At 44.1% G+C, this 15,650-nt stretch overlaps 1 protein-coding gene across 1 annotated transcript; it reads right to left on the bottom strand.

Annotated features, from left to right (window-relative positions):
- Positions 1-5: 5 nt before the first annotated feature.
- On the bottom strand, positions 6-15,583 carry SUMF2 (sulfatase modifying factor 2). The gene is made up of 9 exons (XM_075013986.1): positions 15,437-15,583; positions 13,810-13,963; positions 12,306-12,420; positions 11,160-11,204; positions 9,597-9,747; positions 5,875-5,930; positions 5,242-5,326; positions 3,902-4,067; positions 6-1,804 (listed from the first exon to the last, which is right to left on the bottom strand). The coding sequence occupies exons 1-9, from the start codon at positions 15,519-15,521 to the stop codon at positions 1,699-1,701; spliced, it is 963 nt and encodes a 320-aa protein (XP_074870087.1). The 5' UTR covers positions 15,522-15,583; the 3' UTR covers positions 6-1,698.
- Between the last annotated feature and the right edge of the window lie 67 nt (positions 15,584-15,650).

Genomic DNA, 15,650 nt, shown 5'->3' with positions numbered 1-15,650 from the left:
TTCCATGGGAAAGACTCACTGCTGCAGATCCTGGAGCAGAACTGAGAGAAAACTGAGGAATCACCTAAATGTAAAAATTAGAAAGGAAGAGGGGAGAGGAAGGAGGGGGAGAGAGAAAAACCTCTGGGAAGTGTCAATTAAGTTAAATGGGATGTCTGCCATCCCTGTGAATAAACTTAATTGACATTTCCCATTGGTTTTTCTCTTCCCCTCCTTCCTTCCCCTACTTACTTTTTAATTGTTATAGTTAGCTGATTCCTCAGTTTTCTCTCAGTTCTGCTCCAGAATCTGCAGAAGAGGGTCTTTCCCATGACAACTCATTACCTAATAAATAATAATGTTCATCTTTAAGGTGCTACAGGACTGCTTGTTTTCTTTGTCAAAGATGCAGACTAATACCACCACCTCTCTGAGATTGTTCACCATGCAAGGCACTGCATTTAGCTGTTTGGAGTGGAAATCCATCATATTCCACTATGTCACCATCACTGCTAGTCTCAGTTACTGCTCTGAGTCAATCCCTAAATGACTCTACATGGGACAGATGTTTTGCTTCCAAGGCTTTAACATGCTGTCTGGAAGAGCAGTGATTCATTTTATGCACCAACAGAACTAGGTGAATTTTTTAAACAGCCTTTGGAGTGAAGGCAAATGCATGCTGCAGCTACCAGCAACCTGCAGGTGCATTTAGGAGACACTGAAAAAGATAGGGGGCCAGTGCGCAGACTGTACATTGGCTAGAATTGGTTAATTTATTTCTATTTATTTGATCAGTGTGCCTGGATGTGGTTTTGTAAATTGTTTACATGTCAATAAACAGGCTTCCTTTTACTTAGCTGGTGTGACGTGAGAGCATTAAGCTGGTGCCTGTTGTAGTCTTACTTTCAAGTAATGCCATAATAATAAGCTAGGATTTGCATCTTGAGTCCTATTCATCCAAAATGGGAACTAAACCAAGGGGTTTGATTTAAAAAGCACCGGAGGCACCTGTCTTTATCTTAAGGTGCCCAACTGCCTTTGACAATCTGCCCCTCGATCTCTGCTCTACCTCAGTTTCCCCACCTCAAAAGCAAAGTTAATAAAACTTAATGACCTCATGGAGTTATTGGGAGAATGAATTACTTAGTGGCTGCAAAGCTTTCGAACATAAATGTCACACGTTAAGGCTGAGGTTTATAAAAGAGGGAAGGCTAATGGAGTTAGACATGTGACTCCCTTTGACATCAAGTGGGAGTAAGGCACCTAATGCCTGTAAGCTGAGCGCTTAGGCAGCCGTTCAGGAGAGATACAGGTGCCACCCAGCTGATTAGCTGAGCACCCACAGTGGGTAGCCTTTGTTTCTATTGGTGGTGCACATCCGCACATGCCTTGGTGCACATAAAAGTTATTCTGCCAATGGGTTGAAAAAATTAGAAGGCACACTGCTTATGTGTGTAAGTGTTTGCAGGACTGGGCCCACGTCAAAGGATGGCTGAAGCTAGATGAAAAGAGAGCAGTAGCATCTTAAAAGGTCAAAAACATTTAAGGCAACGGGACAAAACCACTCTCAATGTCTAAAACCTCCACTGTAAAGCGGACCAGTAGATGTAAATGCTGATTTTTAAAAACTTGCCAAACTTCACTCCAATACGGCTGCAAGGAATCACTGGTGTCTCCACAGGAGAAAACATCATAGAACCATTTCGATAGGTAATTTCATCACAGCTCTGTTTTACTCTTGGTCTTCCTGGTTTTCTGACTTGGGATGTGGGCAGCACAGCGGAAACCCAGATTGTCTGAGGCAGAGTCTGGTGTGTTTCCCATCCTGGGAAAAAACCAAAAAAAAAAAACCCAACTTCTATGCAGAAATTGATGCTGACAGATGGAGCCATTTTCAAAGAGCCCAGCTCCAATTTAGGCACCTAAGCAAGTGACCAGATTTTCAAAATAACAACACACTGTGCTAATGAAAAAAGATGGCCATTTAAATTAGAGGTCTAAATGGCTACGTCTACACGTGCACCCAACTTCGAAATAGCTTATTTCGATGTTGCGACATCGAAATAGGCTATTTCGATGAATAACGTCTACACGTCCTCCAGGGCTGGCAACGTCGATGTTCAACTTCGACGTTGCTCAGCCCAACATCGAAATAGGCGCAGCGAGGGAACGTCTACACGGCAAAGTAGCACACATCGAAATAAGGGAGCCAGGCACAGCTGCAGACAGGGTCACGGGGCGGACTCAACAGCAAGTCGCTCCCTTAAAGGGCCCCTCCCAGACACACTTTCATTAAACAGTGCAAGATACACAGAGCCAACAACTAGTTGCAGACCCTGTATATGCAGCACGGACCCCCAGCTGCAGCAGCAGCAGCCAGAAGCCCTGGGCTAAGGGCTGCTGCCCACGGTGACCACAGAGCCCCGCAAGGGCTGGAGAGAGAGTATCTCTCAACCCCCCAGCTGATGGCCGCCATGGAGGACCCCGCTATTTCGATGTTGCGGGACGCGGATCGTCTACACGTCCCTACTTCGATGTTGAACGTCGAAGTAGGGCGCTATTCCCATCCCCTCATGGGGTTAGCGACTTCGACGTCTCGCCGTCTAACGTCGATTTCAACTTCGAAATAGCGCCCAACACGTGTAGACGTGACGGGCGCTATTTCGAAGTTACTGCCGCTACTTCGAAGTAGCGTGCATGTGTAGACGCAGCTAATGTGAGCAGAGACTTTGGAAAAATCATGGGAGCTGACAGCCATGCCAGACCCCTGGGCAAAGCAGGAGGAGGCCAAAGCTCCCTGTGTCCAGAAGGTTTGGGGCTGAGCTAGGATAGCCGACCTGCAGCACCTTCCAGACTGCGGTGCCCTGCCCCACAACTCTGCCTGAAATATGTGGTGGTCCCACCTCCCCAGACAGCCCTGAGTGCTGTGCAGAGCACCTCCACAGCACGCCAGTGGCCATTTAAGGGGCTCGGGGCTCCAGGCACTGCTGCTGCTGCAGTCAAACCATAATCCCCTTTACATAACCAGGCCCCCAGGAAACTGCCTCCTTGTCCCACCCACTGGCAGGCCTGTAGGAAATCCGGCCTTTATGCTACAGAGCTGCTGCAAAGGGGATGATGAGTGATGCAGTTCCTCCACTAGGCTTTTTAAATATCTTTTGGCAATAATTAATATGGGGAAGGAAGGCAATGCAGTTTAATTACTTAGAAATGATGCAATTTACATAACTGCTGACAATGAGTTGGTGTGATTTAAAACAGATGACCATTATTTTCTGCCATTACACTTTGCTACAATGTCTATCCTTATCCATTGCTTTCCCTTTCCTCTCTCACTGTTGTATTGGGTATATGGCACCAGTTGGCATCCAGCCTTCATACTTGACTGGGCTGCAGTCCATACAGATTGAGGATTTATTATTATTATTATTAACAACAAAGTCATCCTCATTATTGAAAAGTAAATAATTGCAAAATAATAAAAATAGAGTAGCAAATAATTATAAATAAATCTATACATTAAGGGCTATACAGGTTGAATTTCTCTTGTCCAGCACCCTTGGGACCTGACCTGTGCTTGATGAGAGAATTTTCCAAACCATTGGATATCAGTATTGTCTAGCAGCATTACCAACACTCCTACTGTTTCCTGGGCTCCGAAAAGACATTTAGGGGTAAATTAGAGCTAAACAACAGCACAGAACACTAAGAGCCAGGACTGGTGTCTGTAAACAAACTTTACGGGACCACAGGAAACTTGGCCGCATCCATGATGAGTGGTCACCTGACTAACCAAAATCATGGCGGTTTATGGATGTTGCCAGATGAGAGCATTCTGGACTAGAGAGGCTCATCTTCTATTACTATCAGCCCCCTAAAGCGGTGCAAAATAGCACTTGGCCACAGCAGTTAGTAAACCTACCGAGTATAGACACAAGCTTTGTGATTGGCCGATCCGTCTACTGTGTCAATCCAAGATGCACCTCGCAGGACATGCATTTTCTGACCACGCTGCCTTGACGTAGGTCCATGAGGTTGATACTCTGATGCAGTCCATTCCCAGGTGTTTCCTAACAGGTCATAGAGTCCTGAGATATAGAAAACGATCATCAGGGTCCATAGGAAGACAGATACACTGCCAATACAAAGCCCTTTTGGAAGCATTTTGGCGCAGTGAGGTCTTTTAAAGAAGAGAGTAGGCTAATGGCTAGAGCAAATGACCAGGAACCAGAAGTTCTGTTTGATTCCCAGCTCTAATAAACACTCACCACGATGGGCAGTCACTAAACTCCACCGTCATCATCAGTTTGTTGGGGAGTGTGTGATGGGGTTCAGGGCTCCCCAAGCTCTGTACCCCATCCACAGACAGGACTAACTCTCATTCAGCAGGAGAACAGCGGGTTTATTAGCCAACAGGGCACAGCATTGTACAGAGGGGTCAGTACAACAATCAGACAGCCAATCCAATCCATGCTGGGGAGAGGAGGCCCCAAGGGGCCCCTGGAGCCAGGGCCTTCCCCCCTCCTTTGTTTCTCTCACTCCTAGCCCAGACTATCTGCTTTCCAACTCCCAGTTCCTATTCAAATCCCTCAGGCTCCACCTCCTCCTGTGTTTGCAGTCCAGAGGTGTCAGCTGGTTGCCTAGGTCACCCTCAGCAGGAGCCCCACACCCTCTGTGAACCACACACACACACACGTATCCCCACTACATCACAGCGTGTTCCCTCTAATTTTTTCCATCTCTGTGCAGAATAAATTTTGTTATTTGTGCCAAGGCAGGTTTGGATATGCATCACCATAGAAACACATGCTGCCAGCTGTGCATGCTCTGCTGATCAGCTGGGTAGCACCTGCATCTCTCCTGGGCGGCCACCCAAGTGCTCAGCTTACAGGGAACCCTGGTAGCCATGCTTGCTTACCCTCAAAAGGGTATTATGAAGCTTCATATTAATAAAGTGTTTTGGGATTCTCCAGTAAAAGGCATTACAGAAGGACCAAAATTCATCAAGTATCATTATTACAAATCACTGCATGCAATGTCATGTGTGGTGTATTAAAATGTGTCATGTCAACATCAGCAAATTTAAATAGCATTCAGAAATCTCCATGTCCCCAGCGGCACCTGATCTGGCGGCCAAGATATTCAATGTCAGTTTAAGGTTTTAAATTCCAGCCACAATCTTGAAACTTTGATTATTTCTACATTGAAATTAGCAAAAGGATTTATTTGCACATTGAGGCAAAGGCACCTCTTAGTCCATACCATAGTTGTTCTGAGGAGGGAATGCTTTCACTGGGGAAACACCATGGTAACCGTCTTCTGTTGTATCAACATTTGGGAAGGTTCCCTGTGTGAGGAAAGGGTGTTAAGAAAAAACAAACAACTCCCCCAGGATGGCACAGAAAGGAGTAAAAAAGTTTGCACTTCACAGAACCTCATCTTGCTTAGAATAGTGGACACAGCCTATCAGTCACACAATTTGCAGATACTCCAATATGACAAAGCAACAGTTCAATCATTGCAAGTGCTAAGGAGGGAGAGGCTTCTCCCATGAAACTCCATCTCAACAGCCTCACATACTGGAGGAATCCAGATTCCATCTCCCCTGTAGAGGGAGGATGAGATGGCTGCCTGGCAAGGCTATTTTAGATAAATAAATATTTACAGATAAATATTACCTTGGAATTCTAAAACCTGGAGGTGAGGGGAGAGAGCCTAATTGTGGCAAATTTAGCAACTGACCTGACTGCCCTACCAACTGATTTTCAATGTCTTGAAGACAAATCAGTAGGATTTACTAGCTAAATGCTTCCTTAGGTCACTTTAGGACATGTTTCTTATCAATAAGCCATGAGCACAGCCCACATCATACACATGACGGTATAAGGACCCTACCTGCCAGAGATTTGTACGATTTGGTTGAAACTTGTTCCCCCAAGGATATACTCTGTCTGTCAAAAAAAAAAAGAGGCGAGAACAATTATTTTCGTGCTGATTAAACTAGGACATCAAGGCTACATCTACACAGCAAAGTTATTTTGAAATAACAGCCATTATTTAGAAACAACTTTGCAAGCATCTACACGATGCAAACACTATTTCAAAATAAAGTCTAAATAGTGGATATATGTTATTTAGAATTTTGGAAACCTCATTGAAGGAGGAATAATGCCTATTTCAAAATAGGTGCTGTTAAGACACAGAACAGCACTATTTTGAAATAAGTCACAATGGCATCCAGTGGCACTATTTTGAAATAGGCAGTGTGTATCTGGACAGGCGATTTTGAATAGCTGGGTGCTGCTTGATCTAGCCTGTAAGAAGGAAATAGCAACTAGAATAGTAAGAGCAAGAGTGGGTTTGAAGGTGATGGATAAAATCTGGAAATGTAAAGTGATTAGCTTAAGAACGAAGCTGAGTGTCTTGAAAACGTGTGTATTCGGCAGCATGTATATATGTGAGACGTGTGATAACGAAGGATTTGAAGAGATGGATAGTAGTGTTCTAGAGGAGTTGTTATAGAAAGATCCTGAGAATAGGATGGATGCAGAAGGTTACCAGTGAGGAATTATATAGGAAGATACAACCAAAACAGAACCTCCTGCACAGGGTTATACAATGCAAGTTACAGCTATTTGGGCATATCTGCAGAATGAACAACAACAAGACCTCGGTATTCATCACAATGGACAGTTCAAATAGGAGAGGCAGACCCCACTGAGAATAGGTAGCTATAGTAGATTGGTGCAGAGCTACCCTACAGAAACTAAGCCACTTCTCAGTGAACAGGGAAAGTTGGAAGGAATAGTGAGGGAGGCACGAGACACCAATGGGGGATTAGCCCAGGGTTGTTGTTGCCGCCGCCAATGTTTTGAAATGCATCTTGTGTGTTGGTGTTTTATTTGGAAAGAAGCTATTTCAGAACGGCAGTTCCAGAATGGATTATTTTTGATACGCTTCTGTGTAGACTTAGCCCAACAGAAATGGTCAGCTTGACACCCCTTTCAGCGATGTTCAACATATGCATAAATGACCTGGCAAAAGGGCTAAAAATGAGATGGCAATATGTCTAGGTAATACAAGATTGCTCAAGGAGTCATGTCCAACGCTGACTGAGTGACAAAGTGGTCAGACAAAACTGGGTGGCAGCTGAAAATTCAATGATGATAAATGCAAACTGATGCAAACTGGAAAACATCTTAACTATACCCACAAATGATTTGGGTCTAAACTAACTCAAGAAAGATCTTGGAGCCATGGTGGAAAGTACACCGAAAACATCTGCTCAATGTACAGCATCTGTCAACAAAGCTAACAGAATACTGTTTTAAACCCTCGTCTGGCACCCTCAGAACCTGACCAGTACCAGATGAGAGAATCTGTCAGACCACGGGAGGTAAATATTGTCTATCAGCATTATCAACACTTCCACTGCTCGCTGGGCTCTTAGAAGACATATAGGGTAAATTACAGCTAAATAACAGCACAGAACACTGAGAGCCAGGACTGGTGGCTGTAAACAATCTTTATAGGACCACGGTAAACTCGGCCATATCCATCATAAGTGGTTGTCTGGCTAACTAAGATCACGCTGGATTACGGATGTGGCCAGACAAGAGCGTTCTGGATCAGAGAGGTTCAGCCTGCATTAGGAACCAATCTGAAAAGGAGAGATAAGATAGAAAATATTGTAACAGCTCTATATGAATCCATGGCATGCCCACACCTTGAGCATTCTATGCAGTTTTGGTCACCCCATGTCAAAAAGGAAACAGAGTTGGGAAAAAGACAGAAAAGGCAATAAAAAGGGTGAGGGGTGTGGAACAGCTGCCATATGAGGGGAAATTAAAAAGACCAGAACTGTTCATCTTATAAAAATGACTAAGGGGGAAATGATAAAGGTTTGTACAATCATGACTGCTATGGAGAAAGTAGATCAGGACCTGGGCTAATAGCCAAAATGATTACAGACAATCCCATGTTCTAGGTGTTCCTAAACGTCTGAATACAAGAAGCTGGGCCTAGATGACAGGACAGATCACTTGATAAATTCCCATGCTTTGTTCATACCTTCTGAAGCACTTGGCACCAGCCACTTTTGGAAAACAGAATACTGGGCTAAAAGGGCCATTGGTCTGATCCAGTGTGGATGCATGTTAAAAAAGACATTTTAACTCTATTGGACACAGTGCATGGCCAGGAAGGCAGCCAATGCCCTAAACTGCTTGTCATCAGCTCTTCCAAATTACCACTCCTTTCACTAGTGACTCCTGGAGGGTTTTTCAAAGGAATCAAAGGGAATTAGGAGCCCATAACCTACTAAACTTGCCTGGGAGATTTGAACCTCTAGTTACTTGTAGCTCCAAAATATCTGTTAGTCTATAATGTGCCACAGGACTTGTTGTTGCTCTTGAAGATACAGACTAACATGGCTACCTCTGTGATTCTAGTTCCTTTAGATGTCTTTTAAAAAAAAACCAGCCTCAGGGCCTAGTGATGTACAACCATCCACCACTAAAATGCAGCCACCTCTGGAGTAGGACACTGCTGGCCTCAAACAGTTGTGAAGAAAGAGAAGTTCTGTGCCAGATTGAAAAGTGCAGGGGGAATTTTTAGGTTGAACCATAATTTGGAGCTGATCTTTGACACAGATATGAGAGCTAATATCTCCTCTCATACAAAAAAAGTGAGACCATAGATGCTGACAGATTCAATGGGTCCACCTGGTCTAATATTCTGCATCTGACCCCAGATGCCCCAGGGGGACAGGCAAGAAATTATAGGTTAACACATACGAGACTCTCCACATGCAAGTGACATCTAAGTCCCAAAGAGAAGCTGATTTAAACCTTCCAGCATGAGCTTTTTAAACCCTTCCCAAACTCAGTTAATTTTTTCATTCATTGTTATGACTCTGGATCTTCTTGTTATCCCTATAAACATCCACTCCCTCTGTGAAACTTCCTGAACTCTTGGGTCAAAGTTTGGGCTCCACTGAAGTCAGTGACAAACCTCACATTTCTCTCCAATGGGTCCAGGATTTCACCTTTGGCCTCAGTGACAGCCTGTTAACAATGAGTTCTACAAGCTTTGATGCTCATGTCTCATTTGTAAGAGGATCGAGCCATGTTCACTTCTCAGAGCCATGCCTCATCACAGAACTAAATTGTATCCAGTTCCTTCAAGCAAAGCATATCTTTGTAGTCAACTCCAGGACTGCCCAATATCCCCGGACGAGTGCTCAGCAAAGAATAAATATTAAGGGCCAGACCCAGTTCTCATAATGAAGAAAAGAATTTGTACCTCCAAGAGATGGACCTAAAATGTAGCCATGTATTTATTTCATATAGTCCTGGGTTTTAAGGCCAGACAGCACTATCATAAAATCTACTCTGACTTCCACTCGCAACTCCATGCAGAGACCAGAACCTCCAGCAGGAGGGAAGGTAGAGCTTTGAGTCCAGTAGGCTCTCTTTATTTAGGAATACAAGGCCTCTCCTGGGTCCTCAAGTCCAGCCCCCTGTCATCACACACCTCTTCACTCCCCCACCCCCACAGAATCAAATATATTTATTTGATGGCTTAGTGGAAGTGATCAAAGAACTTTTCTTACGTACTTTCCAGTCCTCCCCTTGCTGCAAATTCCCACTCCTCCTCAGTAGGCATTCGTTTCCCTTTCCACTTGCAGTACGCCTGTGCATCATTCCAGCTCACATGTAGCACAGGGTAGTCCAGCTTGGATTTTATCCCAGATCCTGGACCTGCTGGCTATGGAGAATTTCATGCAACAAGTTTTCACTGGGCCATAATAATTTCATGTAAAAGAAACCCCCCAACAATGACATAGAGCCTGGGAAACCTATATTAGATACATCCTCTATGCTGGGCTGCCACAAGCATCCACTGCTTACAGTGCTCTGCTTATCTGGCAGGCAGTGAAATACACAAGAAATCTTGGACTTTGTGTGCTTCTGCATGGGGGAGAATACGCATTGCTCAACAGCTTGTCAGCTCCCATGGCAACACCTTTGAAATCTATGTGGCGTGACGAGGGGAAAAGAAAAATAATTCATTAGCTCAAGACAATTTTCTCGAAGGAGGAAGGGTGAAAATGATCAATATTAAACTAAGCCAGTCTAGGGCAGAGCCAGGAATTGAACCCAACTCTCTCTAATCCTGGTCTAGCGGCGAAATGCTAGACTAACCTGTCTCAAACAAATGCATCAAAGATCATATCCTGAAGTTTTGCCTGCATTGGAAATACCTCCTTTCCTACATGGTACACGGCAAGTTGCCTTTGATTACTTGGCAGAAATCAATCTAACTAAAGACTGGGAGATATCCATCTACAGGTGGGCTGACAGCCACCATGGACCTGGGAGGCAAGGTGGGAGCTGGGCACAGCTCCCCACCCATGAAGGGGCATGGCCAAGGGTGAATGGGGCAGGGCATAGGGCAGTCGGTCCTGCCTTGCAACCCCTGCTCCTTCAGAGCTGCGTGCACAGCAGCAACACAGAGCTGCTGCAGCATTTCAAAGGGGACCGGAGCCACTGCTGAAGTAGCAGTGGTGGTGGCTGGAGCTCCAGACCCTTTTGAAATGCTGGGCCTGAGGGCAACTATCCCCTCCCTCATCAATGCCAGGCCTGTGTACCTGCCTCAAATAAGGATAGAGCCTCAGAGACATGTATAACACAGAGAGGCCATTTCTGTCTGCTCTGCCAGACAGGCGTGGCTGACAAGAGTTTATCCCTATGCTATGAACTCAGACAGGTGTGCAGATCGCCTGTGGCCTACAACCACTTCCAGGCAGCCGGCAGAGCTGCTCCAATCACCCCACTCCCTAAATACATCATGGCAAAATGGATGAGAACTATGCATAGCTGGGAGGGCAGACAGTGCCCTAAACTGCTTGTTGTCAGACCTTTAGATTGCTACTCCTTTTGCCAGTGAGCCTGGCAGGGATTTTCAAAGGAGCCGAAGGGAATTATGCACCTTCAGCCTACTAAATTTCAATGGTAAATTTGAACATTTAGTTCCCTTAGACTCCTTTGAAAAAAATCACAACCTCTGCGCTCAACCCCCAATTTCCTCCTTCCTTGCAAGTGGAATTGCTAAAGTAATTAAAGCAGGTTTTATTTCTACATGAGATGGTAGTTTTGTATCTCCAAAGGACTGCTCACCTGTCGCCAAAATGCCTTGTCAATCGGTAGCCACCAAGGGGCAGACTGAGAAAAAGGAAAGAGACCAGTTTAAGCACAATCCTGATATATCTAACCATCCCCAAGACGTGATTCAAGTGTTTCCACTAAGTTTAGGGCATGGGCAGCCTCCCAAGCGGGATTTAAATGCTGCTCAGCTGATTAGTGGAGTGCCCACAGCCAGCAGCAGCCAGTCACATGTGTTTTTACTGACAGTGAACATCCACATGTGGCTCGGTGCACAAGACAAAACGTATTTTGCACAGAGATGGAAAACATTAGCGGGAACATTGCTTGACTCTCAGTGTTTCACTCACTCTGGAGCATGCAGAATAAGACAGAGTATTTTTGAGTTTGGATATGGTTAGATTCTGTGGATTGATATGAGCAGCTGGTTTATTTTAAAGACATTTCTATAAAGCTCATAAGTACAGTACAGGGGACATTTGACTAAAAATAATCTTCAGGATTTTAAAAGCTCCTTAATAAACTATAGGCTTCCTGTTTTCAATCCTGATGAATAAATAATGTGAGGTGCCTTGCTCTCTGCATACTCACCAAAATGCCTAACAGACCCTACTGCAAAGAAGTCAGCAGAGGCCTTAAATCACGTAAGGTGAAATCCTGTCCCTATGGGAATCAATATGAGTTTCGCTCTTGGTTTCAATGGGAGCACAATCAAACAGTGTAAAAGGCAAAATATTAAACCAGTTATTAGCAGGTGGTAATATTCAGCAGAAAAGCATACCCATTGTAATCAACAAGGTCTTCCCCTCAGGTGTTAATTTTTTATAGCATGATAAAGAGTAACACGATCAGAATATGAAGAGAGAAGTGAAGAGTTCAGTTCCCCTCACATCCCTGGGCTGTGGAGTCAAAGCTTCCTAAAGGGTTGCATCCCTTCTTCTGGGCACCAGGTTACAGCTGAAGTTAGTACCTCCTTCCTTCACATAAGCCCACCACAATTAACGGTACATGTGTCAGGAATGGATCTGCTTGCATTTTGCATTCCTCCAGCCCGACATCCCTGAGTTCTGAGGACAAACACCAGGGACCTATTTTCAGCATCATGACTCAACCCCATAACTTTGGGTTCGTGTCACTTTTCACTCTTCAAACAAACATTACCTCCAGTTTTTGGGTCACTTTCTTTTTCAGCTCTTCAGAAACTAAATCCTCAAAGACAAAGCTCCAGCCAAAGTCTTCTGCTTCCGTTTTGTATTTCTTTTCTCGAACAAACTCCCTGGTGCAAATATGTCAGATATAGATGTCTGGGTAGCAATTCCCCAAAATTAACACATCAAAATCTAATGATATGCAGGCACAATAAAAGTAAATGTAATTTACAAGAGCTATTCACATCATTTATAGTCCATTGAACCCCAATACAAACAAAGCCAAATTCATCCGTGGTGTAAATCAGAGGAGTTAGGGTGAGCGATGAAACTGGGCCAGTTTGTATTGGTTGCACAAAAATACTACACTGGTATGAACTTTTTTTAAATGTTTAGGAAGAAAATCTGAGTTTCTTCACTTAGCTTTATTAAAAACTAAAATGAAAAAACCCGAAAAGCAAACCAGCCAGCTAAGCCAGCAGAGTTACTAGAAGTATCCATTCTAAGCTGTGACAACATTTTGCAAAAAAATCACATAGTATCACTTAAATCCACTTCTAGTGTTACAGTCAAACCTGTCCTGCAAATGTAATTATCCAGTGTATCAAATAACCTGCACAATCTCTGTTCTACCTCGTCCCAAAACAGCTGAGACTCAAGCTGAGCTTTGCAGCATGTCCACAAAGGATTTATGAAGACATTGGAGTCATTTCAACACCCATGCAGAAGAGTTCCTCCACTACATTTTCTAGTGCTTTCTACACTCCTCATAAAATATGTCATAGGGAGCAACTGAGTGTTAACAGGAGACATCTAGAATCTATTTACTAGATGGCCCAGCTTCTATGATTGTGAATTACAAAGAGTACCATACCTCACTGGGAAAATGGAATATTCACCCTCTGACTGCAGTATACTGCAGTTTCATAAGAGCAACAAAGCAAAGTATTTATATATCAAATGCAAAATAGAACATGATGCTTTGATGCATTACCCATGTAAAACCCAAAGAGCTAGAAAGGACCTGTTTGCTACCTAATGTAGCATAACCACAAGTGAGTTTTCCCTTTACCACTTCTTTTCAACAGAAACATTGTCTTGCAGAGTGTTTGACAAGGTATTGGCAAGTAAAATTGTAGCAGTTTGCAAAGCAAATACCTTGTCAAACTGTTAACTTCCTCCCACAGTTCTCCACAGATTTAGAACAGGACTTTGTAATATTCCAGGAATTTTGAACAATAGTGAATATAGTGAGATTTCAACCTGGAAAATTAAAACCTGTTTTCTTTAATCCACAGAGTGGACACAGCGTTGGCAGTAGGTGTGCAAGTTCACCGGCTGCTCTGCCAATGTACCGTCACTCCATCCTGGCAGGATCATCTCTAGGGTTGGTAGATCAGTTTTGTTTCTATGATTGGTCTCTGACCTCTCTGCTGAGGCTGCCAACAAAAGTAAACCCACCTCCCCTGAACCATGCACTCCCTGCAAACTAAGCAAAAGGTAAGTATGGGCCTTACCTGAAATCCCTGTTGGTGACAGGATATTTGTCAATAGCAAATGATTTCACTGTCACCTCTTGGAGAGGCCCTTCATTTTTACTGTCAGGTAAATTTGCTCCCATTTGGAACTTTCCACCAGGCAGTTTTACCATGTTTCCATCATCTTCAAAAGCTATGAAACATTTTGTGATCCAACATAACATCAATTAGTAACAATAAAACCTGGGAGTGCGCACATTCTTTGCTAGAGAGAGATTTGCATGCTGGGGAAGAGGAAAATAGAAGGTTAATAATACCCAGCACTTAAACCGCGCTTTATATCTTGCAGAGCATTCACTAAGCTTATTCCTGAGATAATGCCATTGAAATCAATGAAATTATCCCTGAGAAAAACATAGCCTACTCACTAACTCTCTCTACTCTCTTGCATGGAAAATAAGCAAGAATTTTTATCCCCATTTTACAGCTGGGAGAAGTGAGGCAGAAATGCTATGAGTCATTCTAGGTCACACAGGGGATAGAGAGAGTCCTAAGTCTGCTGCTCCCTAACATGCTACAGAACCACTACTGCTAAAAATACTGATCTCCGAAAGACAGCCCATCTGGCAGGGGACAGATTAACAGTACAAGACCCTCTCGGCCCATACAGCCTGGGAGGTGCCATATTAAAGACCTATACATGACTTTACAAAGGGAGGTTTTATTACAAAAGGGCCTATCTACACAGTGAAGGAGCCATTAGGGAAAATGACAGCTCAGTCTGTTGTTTTAGATCAGATTCAGTATTGTTTGATGGCAATTTATGTAGGGCGGGCATTCCTGGCTATCACATTTAGTTGTGATATTCATTCCTAGCCTTGAGTCTCACTCATCAGTTCAGGCCACTGGGGAAAATCTCCTTTGGAAGTATTCTTTAGGATCAGTCACTTTTTGGTTGCATTGAGTAACCCAGGATTCACTTGGAAAATTCTGAAAGAAACAGCCCTGTCCCAAAGAGGCAGGACCAGGGCAAATACTATTTTAGCTATTTAGAAACAAACACACAAACCTTGAGAAAGAGAGAGAAGCGAAAAATTCAACAGAGGGGAAATCACCACATTTCTAGGCAGAACACAAAATGGGGACAGAAAGAAGGGAAGGCGAGTAAGAAGGGAATTCTCCTAGGTTCCCACTGAATCACACTAAGAACATCACACCGAGCGCTAAACTCAGAGGGGTAGCCAGACTCAGGGCTCTGCCTTTGACTTGCACTGTAGGGCAAGTGAAGGCAGGGCACTCACCTCTAACTTTTGCATAGGTAGCGGGAGGTGTGCTCTTATCTTTTAACAAGCTGAAAGAAGTTTAGCCTTTTGCTGCTTGTTCCTTCACATATTTAAAAGAGAGGAGTCAGACATGCCTTCCTTTATGGTCAGGCTCTAAAGTATTCATTTTAAGGCTCTGTCTGGGAGAGGATGGATGTTAAGGTTGGATAAACGCAGGGAAAACATTGCCTTGAAGTGACATCTGGCAAATACAGCTCCTAGTGGAAGGGGAGAGTCACTGGGAGGGAACAGGCAGCAGTCGTTTTAAAGCTCTGCTGCAATGACAGCATAAAGGAGGTGGAAATGAAAGGTGGAGGAAGACATGCTTGAATACATGAACTCACCTTGCTGAGTATAGCTGCTCCCTAGCACACAGGCACCTAATAGGAGAGCCAGCTGCACTCTCCCGGGAGAGGAGCAGAGTAGCATTGGCACCAGCACTAAGTTGGAAGAGTCGGTGAAGGCTGTGGCCCAGAAGGGCTGTGTATTTGGCTGAAATACTTCCGGGATCTCTCGCTGGAAAGGAAGCCAATCAAAGAACTTCCCAGTACAAGGCCC

Source organism: Carettochelys insculpta, chromosome 19 (genome assembly GCF_033958435.1).
Source record: "Carettochelys insculpta isolate YL-2023 chromosome 19, ASM3395843v1, whole genome shotgun sequence".
Taxonomy (NCBI): Eukaryota; Metazoa; Chordata; order Testudines; family Carettochelyidae; genus Carettochelys; species Carettochelys insculpta.
The sequence above is the reverse complement of the archived record's forward strand: the minus strand, read 5'-3'. Positions and strand labels throughout refer to the sequence as shown.